General features: G+C 44.0%; 1 protein-coding gene across 1 annotated transcript in view; it reads left to right on the top strand.

Moving 5' to 3' along the window:
• Positions 1 to 11,852: 11,852 nt before the first annotated feature.
• parp9 (poly(ADP-ribose) polymerase family member 9) overlaps positions 11,853 to 20,806 on the top strand; it is a 123,593-nt gene continuing 114,639 nt past the window's right edge. The window contains exon 1 of the mRNA XM_070873614.1: positions 11,853 to 11,952. Coding sequence (XP_070729715.1) covers positions 11,853 to 11,952 — 100 coding nt within the window. The remainder of the gene's footprint in view (positions 11,953 to 20,806) is intronic.

The raw sequence follows: 20,806 nt of genomic DNA, 5'->3' as shown, positions 1-20,806 counted from the left end.
CAAATCTCTTTCTATCTCCACTATTTTTGATGCCTTTTCCTGGAGGGTGTATGAATGTTGAGCATTTGCCCTGTCCACATGCATAACACTGCACTTATCTAAGTTATACATCATTTTCCAGTATTGAGCCCAATCTCCCAACAAATTAAAATCTGCCTGAATCAGACGAGTCTCTTCTACAGTTCTAGCGTCACACAAATCTTGATGTCATCTGCAAAGCTCCAAACTTGTCTCTCTATCATTTCCCAATGTATTCCATTTATTTCCTTGCCCCTGCCTAAAACATGACTTTTGTGCAACTTCGCCTAGCTCTTCAATTGACGTCTGGCTTGCTAGCTTAAAGTATTTATCAGATCTGAATGAAGTGCTATTTGGATAGTTGTGTCAAACAGCAACTCTCTTGATATTTGCAGCTTCCATGATAGGTGTTTGTTTGTAATGCCAATCACAATTCTGTCCTGAATGTACTCATTTTTCTGTGATCCAGATTCCCAATGTTCAGCCATTTTAAACAGTTTTAGAACAAATGCTTCCATAGTTTCTCTCACTTTCTGATTGCTGATGGAAGAGTAGCCTCTCATGAATTAAGTTTTGGAACAAAGTATTTATTTAATTTTTCATCTCCGTTTCAGCATTACTGTTCTGATCTTCTGACTCAAGTGTGTTCAGCCTCTTGCCCTATATCATAAACATATACTGTAACTGACTCTGTATATTACCAATCACTTTGTGAAGTTATATTGTGCTTTTGAACCATGAAAATATTTCTTTCCATGCTGAACTGATGAACAGCTGGCTAAAGCTAAAACTTTCTGGTGACTTCAATTTAGAGATGCTGAGAAATGTAACTTTCCATAGATTTATGCACTTTTTTTTTACTTCTGACACTATCTTATGACAAAGCCAATGCTTGTCTTGTTTTTGTTTTAAATAGGTTTATATACATAAAATGCTAAACTGCGTTTGACTTCTGCAAGTCTCCAGAAGTATCTATCAACTGTTCCAGCAAGCAATAAACATTCCAACTTAGTCACATGACTAGTTCTCCGAAAGAGGAATGTCAATCCAATATTTGACTATACTTATCATCATCATCATGATCTTGATGCAAAATCAGTTTCCAAAAGCAAAAGAATACTGTACTTTATTCACTGTCACCCATTTCCTACTTGATTGATTTTATTTCAGTTTTTGTGTTGAAAACCTAAACACATCTTTATCCAACTTAGAGAAAGGCCTGTGATCAGAAAGTAAATTACTGGTTCTTTGGAATAATTTCCAGAGCACCCAAACAGAATGAAAGAATGGTTTGCATTTATATAGCGCCTTTCATGACTACCGGACATCCCAAAGCACTTTACAGCCAATTAAGTACTTTTGAACTGTACACAATGTTGTAATGTAGGAAACGCGGCAGCCAATTTGCGTGCAGAATGCTCCCACAAATAACAATGTGATCATGACCAGATAATGTTTTTTTTGTTATGTTGATTCAGGGATAAATATTGGCCAGAACACCGTGCATAACTACGCTGCTCTTCTTCGAAATAGTGCCATGGGATCTTTTACGTCCACCTGAGAGAGCAGACGGTGCCTCGGTTTAACGTTTTATCCGAAAGATAGTACCTTCGACAGTGCAGCACTGTGCTGGAGTGTCAACCTAGATTTTTGTGCTCAAGTCTCTGGAGTGGGACCTTTACTTAAATGGCCTTTACTTGAAATTATGCCATTCTAGTAAAATTGACACGTAGGTTACTTGTGCTCCTCAAACAAAGATGTTTGTCAAACATCATTTTCCTAAAGACTGTGCCCCTTCACAAAACCTGCAAGCAGAATGACTTCCCTGGGTGCCAATGGCTGACTTTGCCAGCTCCCACACCTTGGTCACTCCCTGTCCCTGACGCAATAATTGCATGCAGGTGACGTATAATGTTCATAAAGAACACTCTGTTGGCAGGTTCAGCACTCAATGTACTGTCAAAGGTAACGTGAGCACTTTCCTCGGACTTTAGTCAAAGATTCACCGTTAATATGACTAAAACGCCCTGTAACGCAAATAAACGAGTGGGACCAGAAACGCTGTAGACATAGCCTACGTGTTAAAACTTGTCTTAATTCATCATATAAATATTATATCAGATTTCCAGCACCTGCGGTATTTTTCTTTTGTATAAGTATATATTGTGTACATTTGATTCATTAAAGATTAAACCAATTGAACGTTGCTTGTTTTAGGTGCCAACATCGAGTTTTCGCCTTTGTATCGGACTGGCCGATTTGGGTTTAGTTGCTTTCACTTTGGATTCAGTGTGAGGTGAGATTGGACACAGGGAAGTTCACCCCGAACCTGCAGCCGGTTCCTCGATCGCCAGCTCAGTACAGGAGCAGCCCCAGAACATTGCACCACTTCAGTGAGTTACCAAACTTTCCGTGTCCCTGGAGGTAGGCGGCGGACCTTTGCTTCTCCAGCTGCTGATGTGGTAGATCGTGTTGAAGGATTTATCCACATTAACTGCACCCAGTAATTATCACAATTCCGAGTTTTCCTTTTCAGAAAGACAGCGTTTTCTGTTAACGCTTTTCGGGCAATCTGGTGTGCAGCGTTCAGACAAAATGGCAGTAGCATTTCCAGACGGTAGATCGACTCTAATCGTGAGTTGGCAGAAAAACGTTCCCTTCCGAGTGATGAAGGTGCTACTTTCCGATCACTTCGACGATCTGGCGCAGGAGTTCCGCACCGACTGCGAGCTGCGTAGACTTGGCGACCAGCAAATTCTGGTTATCCTGACAAAGACAAAAAGAGAAGGTGAATGTTGGTCTTTTCATCTCGAGTTGTATCATTTCATCTATTTGCAAGATCAGGATGAAATCCGAGAATGAACATTGTATCTATTAGAAAGACAGATGTGTCTAACAATCAATAGCTTTAAAAGCTTCATTTAGTTGGCTTGTTTTTTGAAGGAGAGCTTTACTCTTTTTTTGGTGGCTTCTAGTTTTTTTTTCTCCTTCCACTTTTCTTGACTGTTGTGTATTTACATTTTTCCATCCAGGAGAGAAGAGAATGGGAATGGAAGCGTTGCCACCCACCTGCTACGGAAACTAGTTTGTGTTTTGAGTAAACTGCCCAGAAATTTCTAAAATGTAAATCTATCCAAAAGACAGAGTTAAAAATAAATTATTTTTTCTTTCCCTGAATTCCAACAATAATCCCACCTTCTATTCCAGTCCGGCTCCTAGTTTCAGAGTTTTATTTATGCTTGTTCATTTCTCTCAGGACCTTGCATTCGGGATAAGGGGTCGGCCATTTAGGACTGAGTTGAACAAGCATTTCTTCACAAGGTCATGAATCTTTGGAATTCTCTACCACAGACGGCTGTGGATGTTCAGTCGTTGAGTATATTCAAGGCAGAGATTGCTAGATTTTTGGGCTCTCGGTGACTCAAGAGATATGGGGGTAGGGTGGGAAAATGGAGATGAGGTCGAAGATCTTATTGAGTGGCGGAGCAGGCTCGAGGTGTTGTATGGCCTACTCCTTCTATTTCTTATGTTCTTATTAAGAAGGGTCCATATTGCAAATTGTAGAAGGGATCAACTGATTAACAATATTTCTGGTTAACATTATTCTATAGACTTTTTTGAAAAAGTCTTCAACTTTGTTGCTGTTCTCCAAATAATGCTAATAACATCATCATAGGCAGTCCCTCAAAATCGAGGAAGACTTGCTTCCACTCTAAAAGTGAGTTCTTAGGTGACTGAACAGTCCAATACGGGAATTATAGTCTCTGTCACAGGTGGGACAGACAGTCGTTGAAGGAAAGGGTGGATGGGGAGTCTGGTTTGCCACACACTCTTTCCGCTGCCTGCGCTTGCTTTCCGCATGCTCTCGGCGACGAGACTCGAGGTGCTCGGTGCCCTCCCGGATGCTCTTCCTCCAATTAGGGCGGTCTTTAACCAGGGATTCCCAGGTGTCAGTGGGGATGTTGCATTTTATCAAGGAGGCTTTGAGGGTGTCCTTGAAACGTTTCCTCTGCCCACCTGGGGCTCGCTTGCCATGTGGGAATTCCGAGTAGAGCGCTTGCTTTGGGAGTCTGTGTCAGGAATGCGAACAATGTAGTATGCTTAATGGAGCTGGTCGAGTGTGGTCAGTACTTCGATGCTGGGGATGTTGGCCTGATCGAGGACACTAACATTGGTGCGTCTGTCCTCCCAGGGGATTTGCAGGATTATATTTCCAAATAATACTAATAACAGAACAATAATGAAAGATTTTATCTTCTGCCTAGTGTTAAACAGTATTGCTGCGATCAGATATGTCACATATAAAAATGAAGACATTGAACTTCACATTAAAATCCTAGCTGATGAATTTTCTACTTTGGATTCAGTTGAAGAAACAAAAAAGGTAAAGTTTATTGTCGAATAAATTTTGCTTTAATTTAAAGTCATTTTAGTTTAGAAAAGTATAACTTTTGATGGTTCCACTCATAGTTCTTTCTCACTTAATGACAATCTTAGCTTCAACATCTCCTCACATTTCAAATGGAACACTCACATCTCTTCCGCTGCTAAAGCTGCTTCCAAGAACCTCCATACAGAGTTCTGCATCTTGAAAAGTTAGGAGAGCACAAATGGGAATGGCTACTTCTCATCATTTTAATAAAACTGCACTACATTGATAAAGTGGTCACACTGTACTGGAGTATAATCCACACAGTTCCAACCTGAGTTTTATGAGATGGGCTCTTGTTGGGGGCTTAACATCGCAGGCACTTAAATGAGTTCCAGAATCAGACTTTGACTTAACTTTAGAGTTGTATTGCTACTTTTATGTTGATGTACAGTTGAATCTATTTCACATCAATGTGAAAGTGGCAGTACAAGTGTAATCGGAGACTTGAACTTATTGTCATAATCCAAGGAGACTCTTTTCACACTTGTTTCACATTTCTGGATAGGACACAAGAAAAACCTTGCATTTTGAGAGGCAATCCTTTTAGACTCAACTGCCCTCTCTTGCAACACTGGCTGGGAATATGCGGTCAGTGGCGAAACAATGCCATTTGCTGCTGCCCTTAAAGAAAGCTGCCCACAAAGATCTAGAGATCACTGTGATGCGAATTTCACTTCTCTCAACATTAGTTTGAATCTGGTGCCAAATCAAGCAAATCTCCAGTGTCCCGCAACAGTGATGTCATCAAGCAGGCTAAGCAGCCAATCATATTGAAGAATTCTCGCATGCAGCAAACCAGGAAGTAAAATGCACAGATTATAATTTACTTTTTATAAATTTTACAGAGAGCGAAAAAATGATTGGTATTTACACATAGGATTAAGTTAGAAGCTGAAATATAAACAAACTTAAAAAACTAATAATTTTACATTAAAACCATGTAATTCTTATCATCATGTAAAAATTTGACATTCTACAAATATAAAATTAGATTTTCAGGGCCAGAATGGTTGTTCAGCAGTTAATCTGCCGTTAAAAAGCCCTGTTGCACTTCTTTCAACAAGGCATAACTTTTTCAGGGTATTTCATAGCGATATTCCAGCGTAATAAGGGAAGTTTTTGTCAGGAATTACATTTCAGTGTGATTTGAATTGATTGCAGGCTCCAGGGAGCTCTACAGCCCAGCCTATGAAGAAGCGTAGAATCACCAACAGCAACATCTGGACTTCCATGATTATCTGCGCATGCGCTGACTCCAAAGTTGCTGTTATCTTCAGAGGAGTAATGATGGCGAATGCTGACAGTTTCGCTGTCATTACCATTGCAAAATCTGAAAGAAAAGAAAGACTTGCATTTATATAGCACCTTTCACAACAACCAGACATCTCAAAGCTCTTTATAGTCAATGAAGTACTTTTGGAATGTGGGAAATGCGGCAGCCAATTTGTGCATAGCAAGCTCCCACAGACAGCAATGTGATAATGACCAGATAATCTGTTTTGTTACATTGATTGAGGGATAAGTATTGGCCAGGACACCAGGAGTAACTTCCTGCTCTTCTTCGGAATGGTGCCATAGGCTCTTTTATGTCCACCTGAGAGAGCTGACGGGATCTCAATTTAACATCTCGTGTGAAAGACGGCACCTCTGACGGCACTCCCTCAGCACTGCACTGGAGTGTCAGCCTAGATTTATATACTCAAGTCTCTGGAGCAGGACTTGAACTCACAACCTTCTGACTCAGAGCCCGAATGTATAATTTGGAGCATGTACACCGAATTTATAGACAAAGAGATCTGTGAAAGGTGAACTTGCTGCAAGGAAGCAGTTTATAAAAGGGAGGAAATGCACGCCTGCTGTAAGCAAGTAATTGTCATTCACTTTTGCAGCTCCCATAACATTGAGATTTATTATTGAGTTGGGTATGCATTGACTTGAGATTGAGAGAGTGAATGCAAGCAGACAGATAGGATCATACAGCACAGAAAGGGGTCATTCAGCCCATCATGTCCATGCCAGTTTTTTGAAAATGATTAACAATTTTTGCTTTATGAATAATATGGATGGCAGATGATTGAAAGCCCTGAGTACAAATGAAGAAATAGCAATCAGTGGCCAGAACCACTGTTGTTACGGGAACTCCAAAAATGTGGGACTTTTAAAAGCTGAGTATATATTTATAATATTTTTCTGAAAATACTTTGTAGGATATTTTGAAATAGAATCCATTTCTCATTTCCCTGATGCACTGACAATGAATGAAGGAGATAATGTTCATTTATACTGTGATTTTATAGCTACAATCATCCTCTATCTGTTGTGCAATTGACCCCAGACAGACTCATCCAAAGATACGATCAAAGCAAAATTTGTAGAAAAATGTTTTGGGATAAAGTGAAGAGTTACACCCGACTAAATGTCAACCCGACATTGACCAACCATCTTTATGCAACAAATATTAAACAACCTGGTGACCTGGTGTTCATTGCATGGTGTGGGGAAGGGAAGGTTAGCTGCACAACTATGGTCAATTATTCTCTGCCATTCCCTTGTTCCTCCAAAGCTCCAAATACACTCTATGCACAAATTGGCTGCCGCAATTCTCACATTCCAAAAGTACTTCATTGGCTGTAGAGAGCTTTGAGACGTCTGGTTGTTGTGAAAGGTACTATAATAGTACCGTTACTTCATGAGGAAATGGCAGTAATTACTCTGAGATGTATGGATGGAGAAGACCTTGTAATGACCTACTCTCTGTTCTGCCCCCAACGCTTACCTGCTGAAGGTTCCGTTTTCAGATCTTCAGTGGGACATCTTGTTGGATTGTTATTGACTTGCCTTGCTCTTCTGGTGTGGCACTGTGCCCAATGTAGCCAGGATTCTCTGCCCTCACACTGGTGGGGTCCCTCTTGACAGCAGGAATTCTGCATAATGATCCCCACCCCAGGAAAATGGATTGATTTTGGGTGGATATGGAGGGGTGAACAGAAATCCACGAAGGGGAGAACCGCCCCAATATCTCCTTTGGTAACTCCTTCTTTCTCAAGACCTAAACTTATGAAATATCTAAAGCTAATGCCTATTCTAAGTATCTTTTTGTTGAAATTATTTTATTTTAAAAGTAGGTTTATTATCCAACATTTTTCTCATTCTTATTTTCATTACTAGGTTACTGAGAGTGATGATGGGCATGAAATTAGTAAGTGTTTCCCGGTTTCAAGAGATGGAACTTAGAAATGGTGCTTCTCTTTTTAAGCTCTGAAAGTAGTTCTTACATGGTATTATTTGTAAGAAGTAACTCAACCAGTTCAAATACCTTCTGGCAAAATCAAACAGACTTGATTTCAAAGTTTGATTTATTTAAAAGGTTAGGGAAGATAAGGCCGAAATTCAGCGTCCGAGTAAGGCCTGTTACTGCTGTTTTGCGGCAGCCATGTGGCGGAATCGATGCAGTCGATGGGCCGCCCCGACCCAAATTTAGCTCAAGGATTTTTCAAACTGTCCCCACTTCCGCCCCGCTGCTGCCGACCGCTGCAAGCGTGTCATTAAAACACGCACCACTGCTCTCCCGCACCTCCAGGATACTCCAACCCCAATTCAACTCAAAAAATTGCCGATCCGCTACGCAGTGCCCCCGACATCTTTCTCTGTCAGTGTACCTTCTCCTGACTGTGTGCAGCCCGGCAGCGGCGTGGCCCTTCACGCGGAGGATGCACTGCCACGGATGCTATGTTTTTATTTTTGCCTGCCGACTTCGCAATCGGCCGGCAAATTATTGCCCCGGGTTTGGCCGGGCCGCCAACAGGCAGCCTGTCACCCCCTCTTGGGTGCCAGGCTGCTGGCCCAGCCGAAACCCTCCCTGGCGGCCCAGTGACTGAAACTAAAAAATCACCGATTCTCTCCCCTTTAACGGAGGGGAGAGAGTGTGGTGACGCAGATACGCAATGACATCACTACCACTCCGCCCCAACTTCTGCCCCTCAGCATGACTTACCGTCACACTTCTGCCCCCATTATGACCGACTTATGTTAAATCCAAGGAAGAGGCATATAAATTGGCCAGGAAAAGCAGCAAACCTGAGGACTGGGAGAAATTTAGGATTCAGCAGAGGAGGACTAAGGGTTTAATTAGGAAGGGGAAAATAGAGTATGAGAGTAAGCTTGCAGGGAACATAAAAACTGACTGCAAAAGCTTCTATAGATATGTGAAGAGAAAAAGATTAGTGAAGACTAATGTAGGCCCCTTGCAATCAGAATCAGGTGAATTCATAATGGGGAACAAGGAAATGGCAGACCAGATGAACATATACTTACGGATCTGTCTTCACTAAGGAAGACACGAATAACCTCCCGAAAGTACAAGACGACCGAGGGCCTAGCGAGAAGGGGGAATGGAGGGAAATCCTTATTAATCAGGAAATTGTGTTGGGGAAATTGAAGGGACTGAAGACTGATAAATCCCCAGGGCCTGATAGTCTGCATCCCAGAGTACTTAAGGAAGTGGCCTTAGAAATAGTTGATGCATTGGTGGTCATTTTCCAACATTCCATGGACTTAAGATCAGTTCCTATGGATTGGAGGGTAGCTAATGTAACACCACTTTTTAAAAAAGGAGGGAGAGAGAAAATAGGGAATTATAGACCGGTTTGCCTGACATCGGTGGTGGGGAAAATGCTGGAATCAATTATTAAAGATGAAATAGCAGTGCATTTGGAAAGCAGTGACAGGATCGGTCCAAGTTAGCATGGATTTATGAAAGGGAAATCATGCTTGACAAATCTTCTATAATTTTTTGAGGATGTAACTAGTAGAGTGGACAAGGGAGAACCAGTGGATGTGGTGTATTTGGACTTTCAAAAGGCTTTTGATAAGGTCCCACACAAGAGATTAGTTTGCAAAATTAAGGCACATGGTATTGGGGATAATGTATTGACGTGGATAGAGAAATGGTTGGCAGACAGGAAGCAAAGAGTGGGAATAAACGGGTCCTTTTCAGAATGGCAGGCAGTGACTAGTGGGGTGCCATGTGGTTCAGTGCTGGGACCCCAGCTATTTACAATATGCATTAATGAATTCGACAAAGGAATTGAATATAATATCTCCAAGTTTGCAGATGACCTTAAGCTGGGTGGCAGGGCGAGCTGCAAGGAAGATGCTAAGAGGCTGCAGGGGGACTTGGACAGGTTAGGTGAATGGGCACATGCATGGCAGATGCAGTATAATGTGGATAAATGTGAGGTTATCCACTTTGGTGGCAAAAACAGGAAGGCAGATTATTATCTGAATGGTGATAGATTAGCAAAAGGGGAGGTGCAAGGAGACCTAGGTGTCATGGTACATCAGTCATTGAAAGTAGGCATACATGTATAGCAGGCAGTAAAGAAAGCAAATGGCATGCTGGGGATAGCGAGGGGATTTTTGTATAGGAGCAGGGAGGTCTTACTGCAGTTGTACAGGGCCTTGGTGAGACCACACCTTGAGTATTGTGTGCAGTTTTGGTCTCCTAATCTGAGGAAGGACGTGCTTGCAATTGAGGGAGTGCAGAGAAGGTTCACCAGACTGATTCATAGAAACATAGAAAATAGGTGCAGGAGTAGGCCATTCGGCCCTTCTAGCCTGCACCGCCATTCAATGAGTTCATGGCTGAACATTCAACTTCAGTACCCCATTCCTGCTTTCTCGTCATACCCCTTGATCCCCCTAGCAGTAAGGACCTCATCTAACTCCTTTTTGAATATATTTAGTGAATTGGCCTCAACAACTTTCTGTGGTAGAGAATTCCACAGGTTCACCACTCTCTGGGTGAAGAAGTTCCTCCGCATCTCGGTCCGAAATGGCTTACCCCTTATCCTTAGACTGTGACCCCTGGTTCTGGACTTCCCCAACATTGGGAACATTCTTCCTGCATCTAACCTGTCTAAACCCATCAGAATTTTAAATGTTTCTATGAGGTCCCCTCTCATTCTTCTGAACTCCAGTGAATACAAGCCCAGTTGATCCAGTCTTTCTTGATAGGTCAGTCCCGCCATCCCGGGAATCAGTCTGGTGAACCTTCGCTGCACTCCCTCAATAGCAAGAATGTCCTTCCTCAGGTTAGGAGACCAAAACTGTACACAATACTCCAGGTGTGGCCTCACCAATGCCCTGTACAACTGTAGCAACACCTCCCTGCCCCTGTACTCAAATCCCCTTGCTATGAAGGCCAACATGCCATTTGCTTTCTTAACCGCCTGCTGCACCTGCATGCCAACCTTCAATGACTGATGTACCATGACACCCAGGTCTCTTTGCACCTCCCCTTTTCCTAATCTGTCACCATTCAGATAATAGTCTGTCTCTCTGTTTTTACCACCAAAGTGGATAACCTCACATTTATCCACATTATACTTCATCTGCCATGCATTTGCCCACTCACCTAACCTATCCAAGTCGCTCTGCAGCCTCACAGCATCCTCCTCCCGGGATGGCAGGATTGACATATGAGTAAAGACTGGATCGGCTAGGCTTATACTCACTGGAACTTAGAAGAATGAGAGGGGATCTCATAGAAACGTATACAATTCTGACGAGACTGGACAGATGCAGGAAGAATGTTCCCGATGTTGGGGAAGTCCAGAACCAGGAGACACAGTCTAAGGATAAGGGGTAAGCCATGTAGGACCGGGATGAGGAGAAACCTTTTCACCCAGAGAGTTGTGAACCTGTGGAATTCTCTGCCACAGAAAGTTGTGGAGTCCAGTTCGTTGGGCAGATTCAAAATTGAGTTGGATGTGGCCGTTACGGCTAAAGGGATCAGGGGCTATGGAGAGAAGGCAGGGGTGGGGTACTGAGGTGAATGATCAGCCATGATCATATTGAATGGCAGTGCAGGCTCGAAGGGCCGAATGGCCTGCTCCTGCACCTATTTTCTGTGTTTCTATGTTTCTATGACTTCCGGTCCGACGTCAAAACAAGTTCAAAGTCCCAAAAATCGATCGAAAGGCCGCCTCATCACTACCGGCGAAAAAAACAGGTAAAAAATCGTTGGTGCGCCAGCTTTCTGGCGTGCCTGAATTTCGACAACTCTTATTGGTAAGTGATTTTGTTATTACATTGAAAGAAATCCATTTGCTGGGAGTCTTCTGTAGAATAATGCTATTTCAGGCAGTGGAGTAGATTAAATATGCTGGATTGTTGTAAAGCAAGGAAATTCCCTTTGTCTATTTGTTAGGAATTATTATTGGCAGTTTGTTCTGTCTCCTTGGAAACTAATCACAAACCAGTTGTTGCATTTTTCTAGTCTTCGCTACATATCAACATCAGTAATAATAAGTTTTCTAATTTGTGGTTGTCTTTGCTATTACTTCTGCAATGGTTGATCATGACTAATTTCTGTTATTGGTGCTGTGTGTTTCTATATTCCATGGGTTGTAATCGAACAGAAGACCTTGACACATTTGTGGAAGACCAAGAGATTTTACAGGGAATGGAAATGGATGAGCAGCACCTGTTGAAAAAGAAAGGTAAGGTTAACGTTTCGGGTCAATGACCTTTTATCAGAACCCAAATAAAAAGTATTGGGGGTAAAATTGCGGTCGGAGGCTTCCTTTTACGAACCCCTCCGACCCCCAAAAAATCAACGAAAGTACCTGGTGGTCCCGGAGGAACATAGGATCCCGGCCGGAGGCCTAGTTTCACTGCACAGCGCATGGGAAGGTGTCTTTCAGGTACGTACATACATGCTGGAGTCACGTGGGTCTGGACCACCAATCACTATGCAGTATTCTCATTGATAAAAATGGGAACTCTGTACGGACTCCCATTACTATCAATGAGAATAATCCCCTAAAACACCGAAACACAGCATAATAAATAAACAAAATATCTCACATATTTAAAATAAATTGTAATTAAATGTTTTACAAAAAAAAATTTGGAATTTTTAAAATATATTTTAATAGGGTTATAAATAAACTTGCCTTAGTGGACAGGGTTTTTAATATAAAATGAGTTTTTAAATTTAATTTTTATATATTTTTTAAGTGTTACACTGGTAAAAGTAAGCTATGTGCCTGTTTTTATCAAGCGTAAAAATTTGAAGGACATTCGCTGGGCATGAGTTGGGCAAATAGCCCAATGTCTCCCGTGCGAAAGTTCTTCTCCCGGTGATGTGGAGGATCTGTCTTGAGAAATGTTGACAGATCGGAAAAGTCGGTTCTCAGCGCACAAGTTTGGCGCCCCGAAAGCTGGCTTTTGCGAGGCCTCGCTGGGTCCGTGCGCACTTCACACAGACCTGGCGAGACCGGCAATTTCAGCACAGTGTCTTACATTAATAAAATGATGTTTTTTATGAAAAATATATATTTTTTGCTGTGTTACAGTACTGTTATATGTTATATGTCTCATTACCCCCATCCAGCCCCACCTCATTCACCTTACCCCAGACCCCATAACACTCTGTAGTTCCTCATCCATCTCCCCCTGCCCTTCCTAAGCTCATCGTGTTAAGTCTTGGATAAAGAGTCAGACTAGATACTGCAAGCTCAAAGTAAGTGTGACCGTAGTCCTTTATTACAGATCTCAGAGTGCCCCTCCAGCCTGTGAGGCCTCCTTATATACAGGTGCTCCCAAGGGATTGTAGGATCCCTTGGGACTCCAGAGGATAAGTTCTCTGGTGGTTAGACATGGTAATTACAGGTTTACATACATAACACATCGCTTCCATGAGACTCAACTCTTATTTCCTCAATCCCTTCTCAACCAAATTCCTGATCTTCCTTAGCCCCGACACGTTCCAATATTGTCATTGCCTCCATTTGCTCAAGCATCATCTCTTTCCCTTTCAAAACCACTGTCATTATTCCTGTCTTCAAAACCTCACCCTCTATCCATCCATTATTTCCAACTACTACCCATCTCAAACCTCCTTTTGCTCTATAAGGTCCTTGAATGTCTTTTCACCTTAAGACGTTGTGTCTACCTCTCTAAAAGTTCCTTCTTTAAACCCTTCCACTCTGGTTTCACTCTGCACTGCTCTACTCAACTCACAGCACCAAATCTGTCCTGTTCCAAGTGATAAAAGACATCCTCTGTGACTGCAACTGTAATGTGTTATCCCTTCTTGTCCTCCATACCCTTTGACATGGGTAACCATACTCCACCATCAACATTCCTGTTGTCCAACTCTGAGACTCCTTTTGGATGAATCCACTCCTAGATCTCCCAACATAGCCAGTGGATCTTACATTACCTTCTCTTCTTCCCACAACATCACTTCCAGTGTTCCCAAAGATCTAGCCTTGGTGGTTTTGCTATTCCTCATCTACATGGTGCCCTTTGGTGACATCAGCTTCCATACATATATGCCTGAAACCCAGCTCTAATTCTCCATCACTTCCCTGTGCTGTCAGTCTGCCTGTCTGACACAAAAGTTGTGGATGAGTCAAAGTTTCCTCGAGTTGTACATAGAGAAAACCCAAATACTCAGTTTTTAGCTTCCTCCATAAACTCTTCCCACTAATTCCACCCCCCTTTCTGTCCCTTCCACTTAATCAGTATCAGAGTATTCACAATGTGGCATTTGACTATAACAAATCCTATCCATCAGCAAGACAGCTCACTTCCAGTTCTGTTGCATCATCTGTCTTTGTTCCTACTTCACTGCCACTGCTGCAAATCCATGTTCACACTTTTGTCACATCTAGACTTTAGTTCTCCAATGTCCTCTTTGCCAGCTTCCCATCCTCCCTATTAATAAACTCTAACTCATTCAAAACGCATTTGTCTGCATGCTGCACTAAGCCCCATACATACTCATCACCATTGTCCTGACTGATCTACATTGGCTTCCTATCCCCAGATGCATTGAATTTTAAATCTTTATCCCCTTCAAACCTCTATATGGTCTCACCCCACCATATATTTGCAAGCTTCTCCAGCTTTATAACCCTTTTTCTGATTTTGCCCTTTGATTCATCCATCTTTCCCTTTGTCGCACAGTTAGCAGCAGATCCTTCAGTTGCCCTGCTCTCTTCAGCTGCCTCCCTAAACCCTTTTCCCTTTCTACTTCCCTTCCTGCCTTGAGAAAAGCTTCTTAAAAACCCATTTCTTCAACCATTCACCTCCTCACTATCCATCAAATGCTCGATATCAATTCCTTTTTTTTAATTACTTTTTATTCTGTATAGTGCCATGGAATATTTTTTTACTTTAAAAGTCCTATATAAATGCAAGTTTTTGGTCCCCAATAGCTTTACTGCATATCAGGATTACTGTGACCATTACAATGTCTGCTCATTTTCAGAGCAAGTCAGCTATGACAGATCTGTCCATTTTCAGGGCTTAAGAATGTCTGATATTAACCATCACAATGCTTGTTTTTCTGAAATTATTTTCTGTAGTCACTGGCTGAGAGCAGACTCCACAAGGTAGTTGAGCAAATCCACATCTTTGGCTACTAGGTGGATGCTGCTATAAACAGACTTTATTGTTTTATCGTTCTTGGGTTCTCAATATTGTTGGCAAGACTGGCATATATTGCCCATCCCCAGTTGTCCTTGAGAAGATACGAGTAGGCTTTTTTCTTTAACTGCTGCAGTCTGTGTGATGAATGCGCTCCCACAATGCTGTTATAACAGGAGTTCCAGGATTTTTGAACCAGCGACGATGAAGGAACAGTGATATATGTCCATGTTAAGTATCTGCTGACCTTGTAATCAGTGGTGTTCCAGAAATATCATCACATTTTCAACATGAGTAATTATAGAAGTAAATCTCGAGTCTTTTTACCCCAAAAGTGTAATTCCACTTCTACAATGGCAAACCAAGAGGTAGCTCAGTTACAGTAACACGAGAACTGAATGATTACATGTTTTTTTTATTGCCTCTTTTCTCCAGCCCATCTCCTGAAGGTGTTGGCTCCTTGCAGAGGCATGTTCCACTGGTAGTTGCAGCCCCGACCTGGCTTGCCGCAGTGGCTGTTCTTCATATGTGAGCCTAGACAATGAGTTATCATTCGGTTGTTTGACTCATTCAAGATTCACAGTTTTTCCTAACATCAACACAGGCACAATCCAGTATGAGAAGCTGGATACTTATTGGAAACAGGAAACCAAGTTTTTTTTTTTAACCTCCCACTGCCCAGGGGAAATGAGGTCTTTATAAACCTCCAACTTGTGACCTAGCTGACATTATCAGATTCAGCACATTGAGAGAACCTGGAACCTCCGTGGTCCACGTGGCCTATTGACTTACTGAGCCACCAAGGAACTCAATTTGGTTTCCATTTGTCACTAGAAATAAGGAAAATAGGAAAGAGTTAAAAAGAAACTCACCATTCCTTGGGGCCGAAATTGATCGTTGTTCCACCCGCATCCACTGAGGTCCTGCCACAAATGTCGGTTTTCTGGGCGATTTCCCCGGAACCACCCATTTTCCGTCCAAGGTTCCGGCAGAAGATTGGTAGGGAAGAGTTCCGCCGACATCAGATCGTGCCGCCCGCCCATGCCGGATGTTGGAAAAGTGCCATTTTCATCAGTTATGCTGGCCTCCAGTCAACCTGCCGCCCGCCAGAAGGACTGCTCGGGAAAAGCAGATCTGACCTGGACGGCATTTGGCCAACAGTGAGATCGGGTGGGAGGGAGGGAGAGATGGACGGTATTCGGGCAGCAGTGAGATCGGGTGGGAGGGAGGGAGATGTGGACAGCAGTCGGGCAGCACAGAGAACGGGAGGCTGGGAGTGCTGGAGGCCATCACTTCATGGCAGCCAGTCGGATGCTGCACCATACTGGAAAAAAGTTAGGTGCATGTTGCATTACTTTATTGCTGATGGTAATGTTTAAAATGTATGTCATAAAAGTGACTGAAATGTATCTAAGCTGATGGAGGCTTTTTTGTTGGACCTTGCTGAAAGTCCTTCATTGAGAAGCCCAATGGTGAAGGGAAAATTATTATGAGTAACTGAAAAGTGTTCAGCATCTCACATTTTGTAAATCCAAACTGATTCATTAATTGTCTCACACAATGTCCTGCAATGTAACTGGTGACCATGTCATCTTAGGGGTGGCACTCCTCCGTGTTTGGCCTAGAAAAAATAGGGTTTAAGTGCAAGCCTTAAGGTCTGCCCTGCAAGTAGGTAAACTGTGAGTAATTGAATGGCAGGCTTCCTGCATTGGTGACCCTTCCTTGTCATCATGTGATGACCTGATGACAGGACCCATTATACACGGCAGTCAGATGTGGATGGGAAGATATTCCTGATGAAGCAGATGACCCGAGGGACAGATGTGTGTTTCTCACAACGCACCACACATGATGTTAAAATGACACACGCATCAACAGAGGGTCAGCAATGTGCGTGTATTTACAAGTGCACAATAACAAAGGTTACATAAGACTATTACATTTACATAAATTTACAGGAGCAACACCCACCCCTTTACTCGGCACCACCACTTCTCTTACCCCCTCCCCTTGCAGCAATGCCCGATGTCCACTTCCTCCCCATGCCTGCACGACGGCGTGGCGCTCCCCTGCCCATCACTGCCTCTGGTTGAGGAGGTTGTGCAGAAGGGCAGCGGGATGTCTGCAGTATGTGTCTTGGTGAAAAGGTAGGGCGTGGGACCGAAGGCGCAGGGATCTCCTGCTCCTCTGGATGTGTCTGCCTTGAGGGTGTGGGGTCGGGGGCTTTCACTACGCATGCAGAAGCCATCTCTTGCCTCATGGCCTCAATGCTTTCCGTTGTGTGCACTAGGACTGTAATGAGCCGGTCCATCCTCTGATCATACTGCTGAGTAAAGGAGACGATCCCAGCCATGGTCTGCAGCATGTCGCGACCTATCTCCACGCCCATGCTTGATAGCTGCATCATCTGGTTGAGTACAGAGAGCCGTGATGCATCTGCGGGTGATTGCTTGCTGCTGTTGGGTGCTGACACCTTGCTTCCCTTCGAGTCACGGCCTCTGCGCTTGGTTCAGCTTGCGTCTGTGGAGTCTGTTGGAAAGCCCAGGAAATCGGAGTCCGACGCCGAGGTTCTGCGGACACTTGGCTCACATGGCAGGAGGCTGATGTCAGCCGCTTCCGGCTCCTCTAGTTCAAGGGGCAGAAAGATGGGCCCTTCTCCCTCATTTCTCTCCTGTTCTTCCTGGCCCTGGATGGCGGAGGTGGCAACAGTGGAAATGGGTGATCTGGCAGTGGGGGGGGCGGGAGGGGAGGGGGGGGGTTGCAGGAAGGATACGGTGTCTTCGGTTGTGGAGAACATCGAGGTGGGAATTGTTGGGGTTCTGACGGCTTCTGTGAAGGCCAGAAGTCGATGGTCTCTCTAGATCCGTGCTGTCCGACTCAGGATCTACAAGTAGAGGACAACATTTCAGTCTGTGGGGAGGACGGGGGTGGGGGGCGCGGAGGTGGTGGTCAAGCTGAGATGTGAGCCATTCCATCCCACATTATGCCATCAAGGAGTTTCATCTGTACATGTCCATAGCAACAATGGGCGACAAAGTGTGTGTTCAACTGTGAGTGCCTTAACATTGCATGTACTTTCATGCATGAGCATTGCTGACACCAGAGATGGGTATAACCTCACCACACGGCAGCAGCGGATCTGCATCAATGTTTGTGGTTGCACGGCGGCGGTCACCCACCAATGCCACGCACGCTCCTCCAGCCTGGTCAATTCGACCACCTCTTCTGGGCCCCCTCCGGTTGCACTCAGGCTTGCTTGGTTGGCTGCTTGCTTTTTCTGCTCAAAGAAGCGATGCAGCCTTCAGCCCCTTTGCTGATGCCTCCCACACACACTCCCCCCCACACACACACACATCTGGCGCACAACGTTTTTGGCCTTGGAGAGGAGGAGGCGAATAAATTTGTACTCACTCTAGCTAACGCCAGCAAATCGTTCTAATGTTTGCGGCATTGGTCCCCATCCTGCTCAATGTTGCCCATTGCAGTCATCATCTCACCGATGTCCATCCAAAGACGTCGGTATTGGGCTGGTGGAGGCTTGTCACGCCCGTCCCGGGTGAGTTTGTTGTACCTGCGCTCCACCTCTGTCACTAGCTCCTCCAACTCCTGTTCATTAAACCACAGAGCTCTGGGCCTGGTTTTGGCCGTCTTCATTGAATGATGAGAGGAACGGCTGCTGAAGAGTTTGTGGGTTCAAATTTCTCACACTGCCCCCTCTGAAATTCAGAATGCCCCCTCTCCAATGCCACCTCTCTGCTCTCTCACCTCCAAATCTGTCCTTTGTAATGCCACCTCTCTGCTCTCTAACCTCGAACTCTCTCCCCTCTCACACTCACACTTGAAATAAAATGCTCTCCTTTATGCGCAATTTCCCAATCAGCCTCCAAAGGTCACGAAAGGACTACATGTCGGATCAAGAAAACTACAAAAAAAACGAAACCCGAAAACTCGTGCATGCGCAGTGGAGGCCCTCCGAAGATCCCCGAGTGGAGAGGCCTCCGACTGACACACAGTAGTGACGTCAGCCGCCGAGTACCGCTTCCGCCCGCTCCTGGCTGCCAACTGCTGGCGATTGCCGCTCCCGCTGCCACCCACTCAACGGAGTCGAAAATGGCACCCGACGGAACCCGGCGGCAGCGGGTGGCAAAAACGGACCTCCTGCCCAGGGGGCCACTGAGAAATGGACGGGCCGGAGCCGGGACCAAATTCGGGCCCCTTGTATTTTCAAAAGTCAGAGATGGAGGTTATGAATTTTGATTTTGCTTTCCCGCCACCATTATACATTGTAATGGTGAAATTGGTTATGGATTTAAATGGGGCAGCTGCCAACCTGATTGTTCCAAACCTCTGTCTGACTTATTGCACTTACTTGTACTGTCATTCATTCCTTGTTATCTATTCAAATTAGTGGGAGGGGGAGAAGCAAATAAGAAAAAGCGTAAAGCTCTGAATTTATCGAAGTTGATAGTACAAATGCTGTACAATAAATCTGGTGTAACAATAGTGGCAAGTGGATGGAAGTCTTTCTTTTTCATCAAGTGCACCTTTAGTTATTTCTGTGTTTTTGTTTTCCTTCTTTACTATTTTACCCATCCTTTACTATTTTACCCTCCCAATAAGTTTCTGCCAGTTGTCCCCATTTCTATTATTGCTTCCCCACCTTTATATTCTCTTTTCCTCTTTCTTTAGTTCTTCTAGCAGATTTCTGTCTATTTTAAACTGACTGGCCACTGAAACTTCAGCTGGGGGTTGAGGCAAATATGTACAGTGGTCTCCTCTCTTTGATGTGGTCTCCTCCCGAGTAAAATTGCACCTCCAACAGAAAGCAATGTTACACTGCTACTAAGACGTAGTCCCTTTTTGCTGCTGTTCTCCATCTTCTCTTGAAGGTGCTGACCCTTGCAGGGGTACAGTTTAATTGCACGGACAGTGTTCTGCTTCATACCTGGCAATTAGTTTGACTTCAGTTTTAAAGGTGAGCCAATAAATTGAGCTGAAACTTTCAGTCCTTCAAATGTGCTGAGTTCAGGAGCAGAAGTGAACTCTCATGTTGCGGACCCCAGTAGTGATGATGGCGGGACCGGTGATTGCCCCTGCATGATTTTTGCTGATCCTCACCTCCATGTGGCTCCTACCTGGAGATGTGGAGCCATGATTCCCACTGGGCTCTGGATGAGCTGCATACATACAGACACCCATGATATCTGCTCATCAGCAGCTTTTTTGGCTCTGTGAGATTGACACATAACGCACAGTGACTGGATTGGTACAATGTTTCAGTGCATGTGCAAACAAGATAAGTCACTTTACTTTATAAGGCAACTTCAGCCAGAGGCAGAAACGTTGTTCTAGGAACTGCCGCACAAATCGAACCAATGGGGTTGAAAAAGTTGATCATCTGCTGCTAACGTGGCAGCTTTGTTTACATAAGAACATAAGAAATAGGAGCAGGAGTAGGCCAGTTGGCCCCTCGAGCCTGCTCCGTCATTCAATAAGATCATGGCTGATCTGATCTTGGCCTCAACTCCACTTCTCTGCCCGCTCCCCATAACCCTTGACTCCCTTATCGTTCAAAAATCTATATCTCCACCTTAAATATATCCAATGACCCAGCCTCCACAACTCTCTGGGCTAGAGAAATCCAAAGATTCAAGACCCTCTGAGAGAAAAAATTCCTCCTCATCTCAGTTTTAAATGGGTGACCCCTTATTCTGAAATGATAATCCCTAGTTCTAGATTCCCCCAAGAGGGAAAACATCCTCTCTGCATCTGCCCTGTCAAGCCCCCTCAGAATTTTATATGATTCAATAAGATCACCTCTCATTCTTCTAAACTCCAATGAGTAAAGGTCCAATCTGCTCAACTTTCTTCATAAGACAACCCCCTCATCTCCAGAATCAACCAAGTGAACCTTAT

This window comes from Pristiophorus japonicus, chromosome 3 (assembly GCF_044704955.1).
Source record: "Pristiophorus japonicus isolate sPriJap1 chromosome 3, sPriJap1.hap1, whole genome shotgun sequence".
Lineage (NCBI taxonomy): Eukaryota > Metazoa > Chordata > Chondrichthyes > Pristiophoridae > Pristiophorus > Pristiophorus japonicus.
This window is presented reverse-complemented; position numbering and strand designations above follow the sequence as displayed.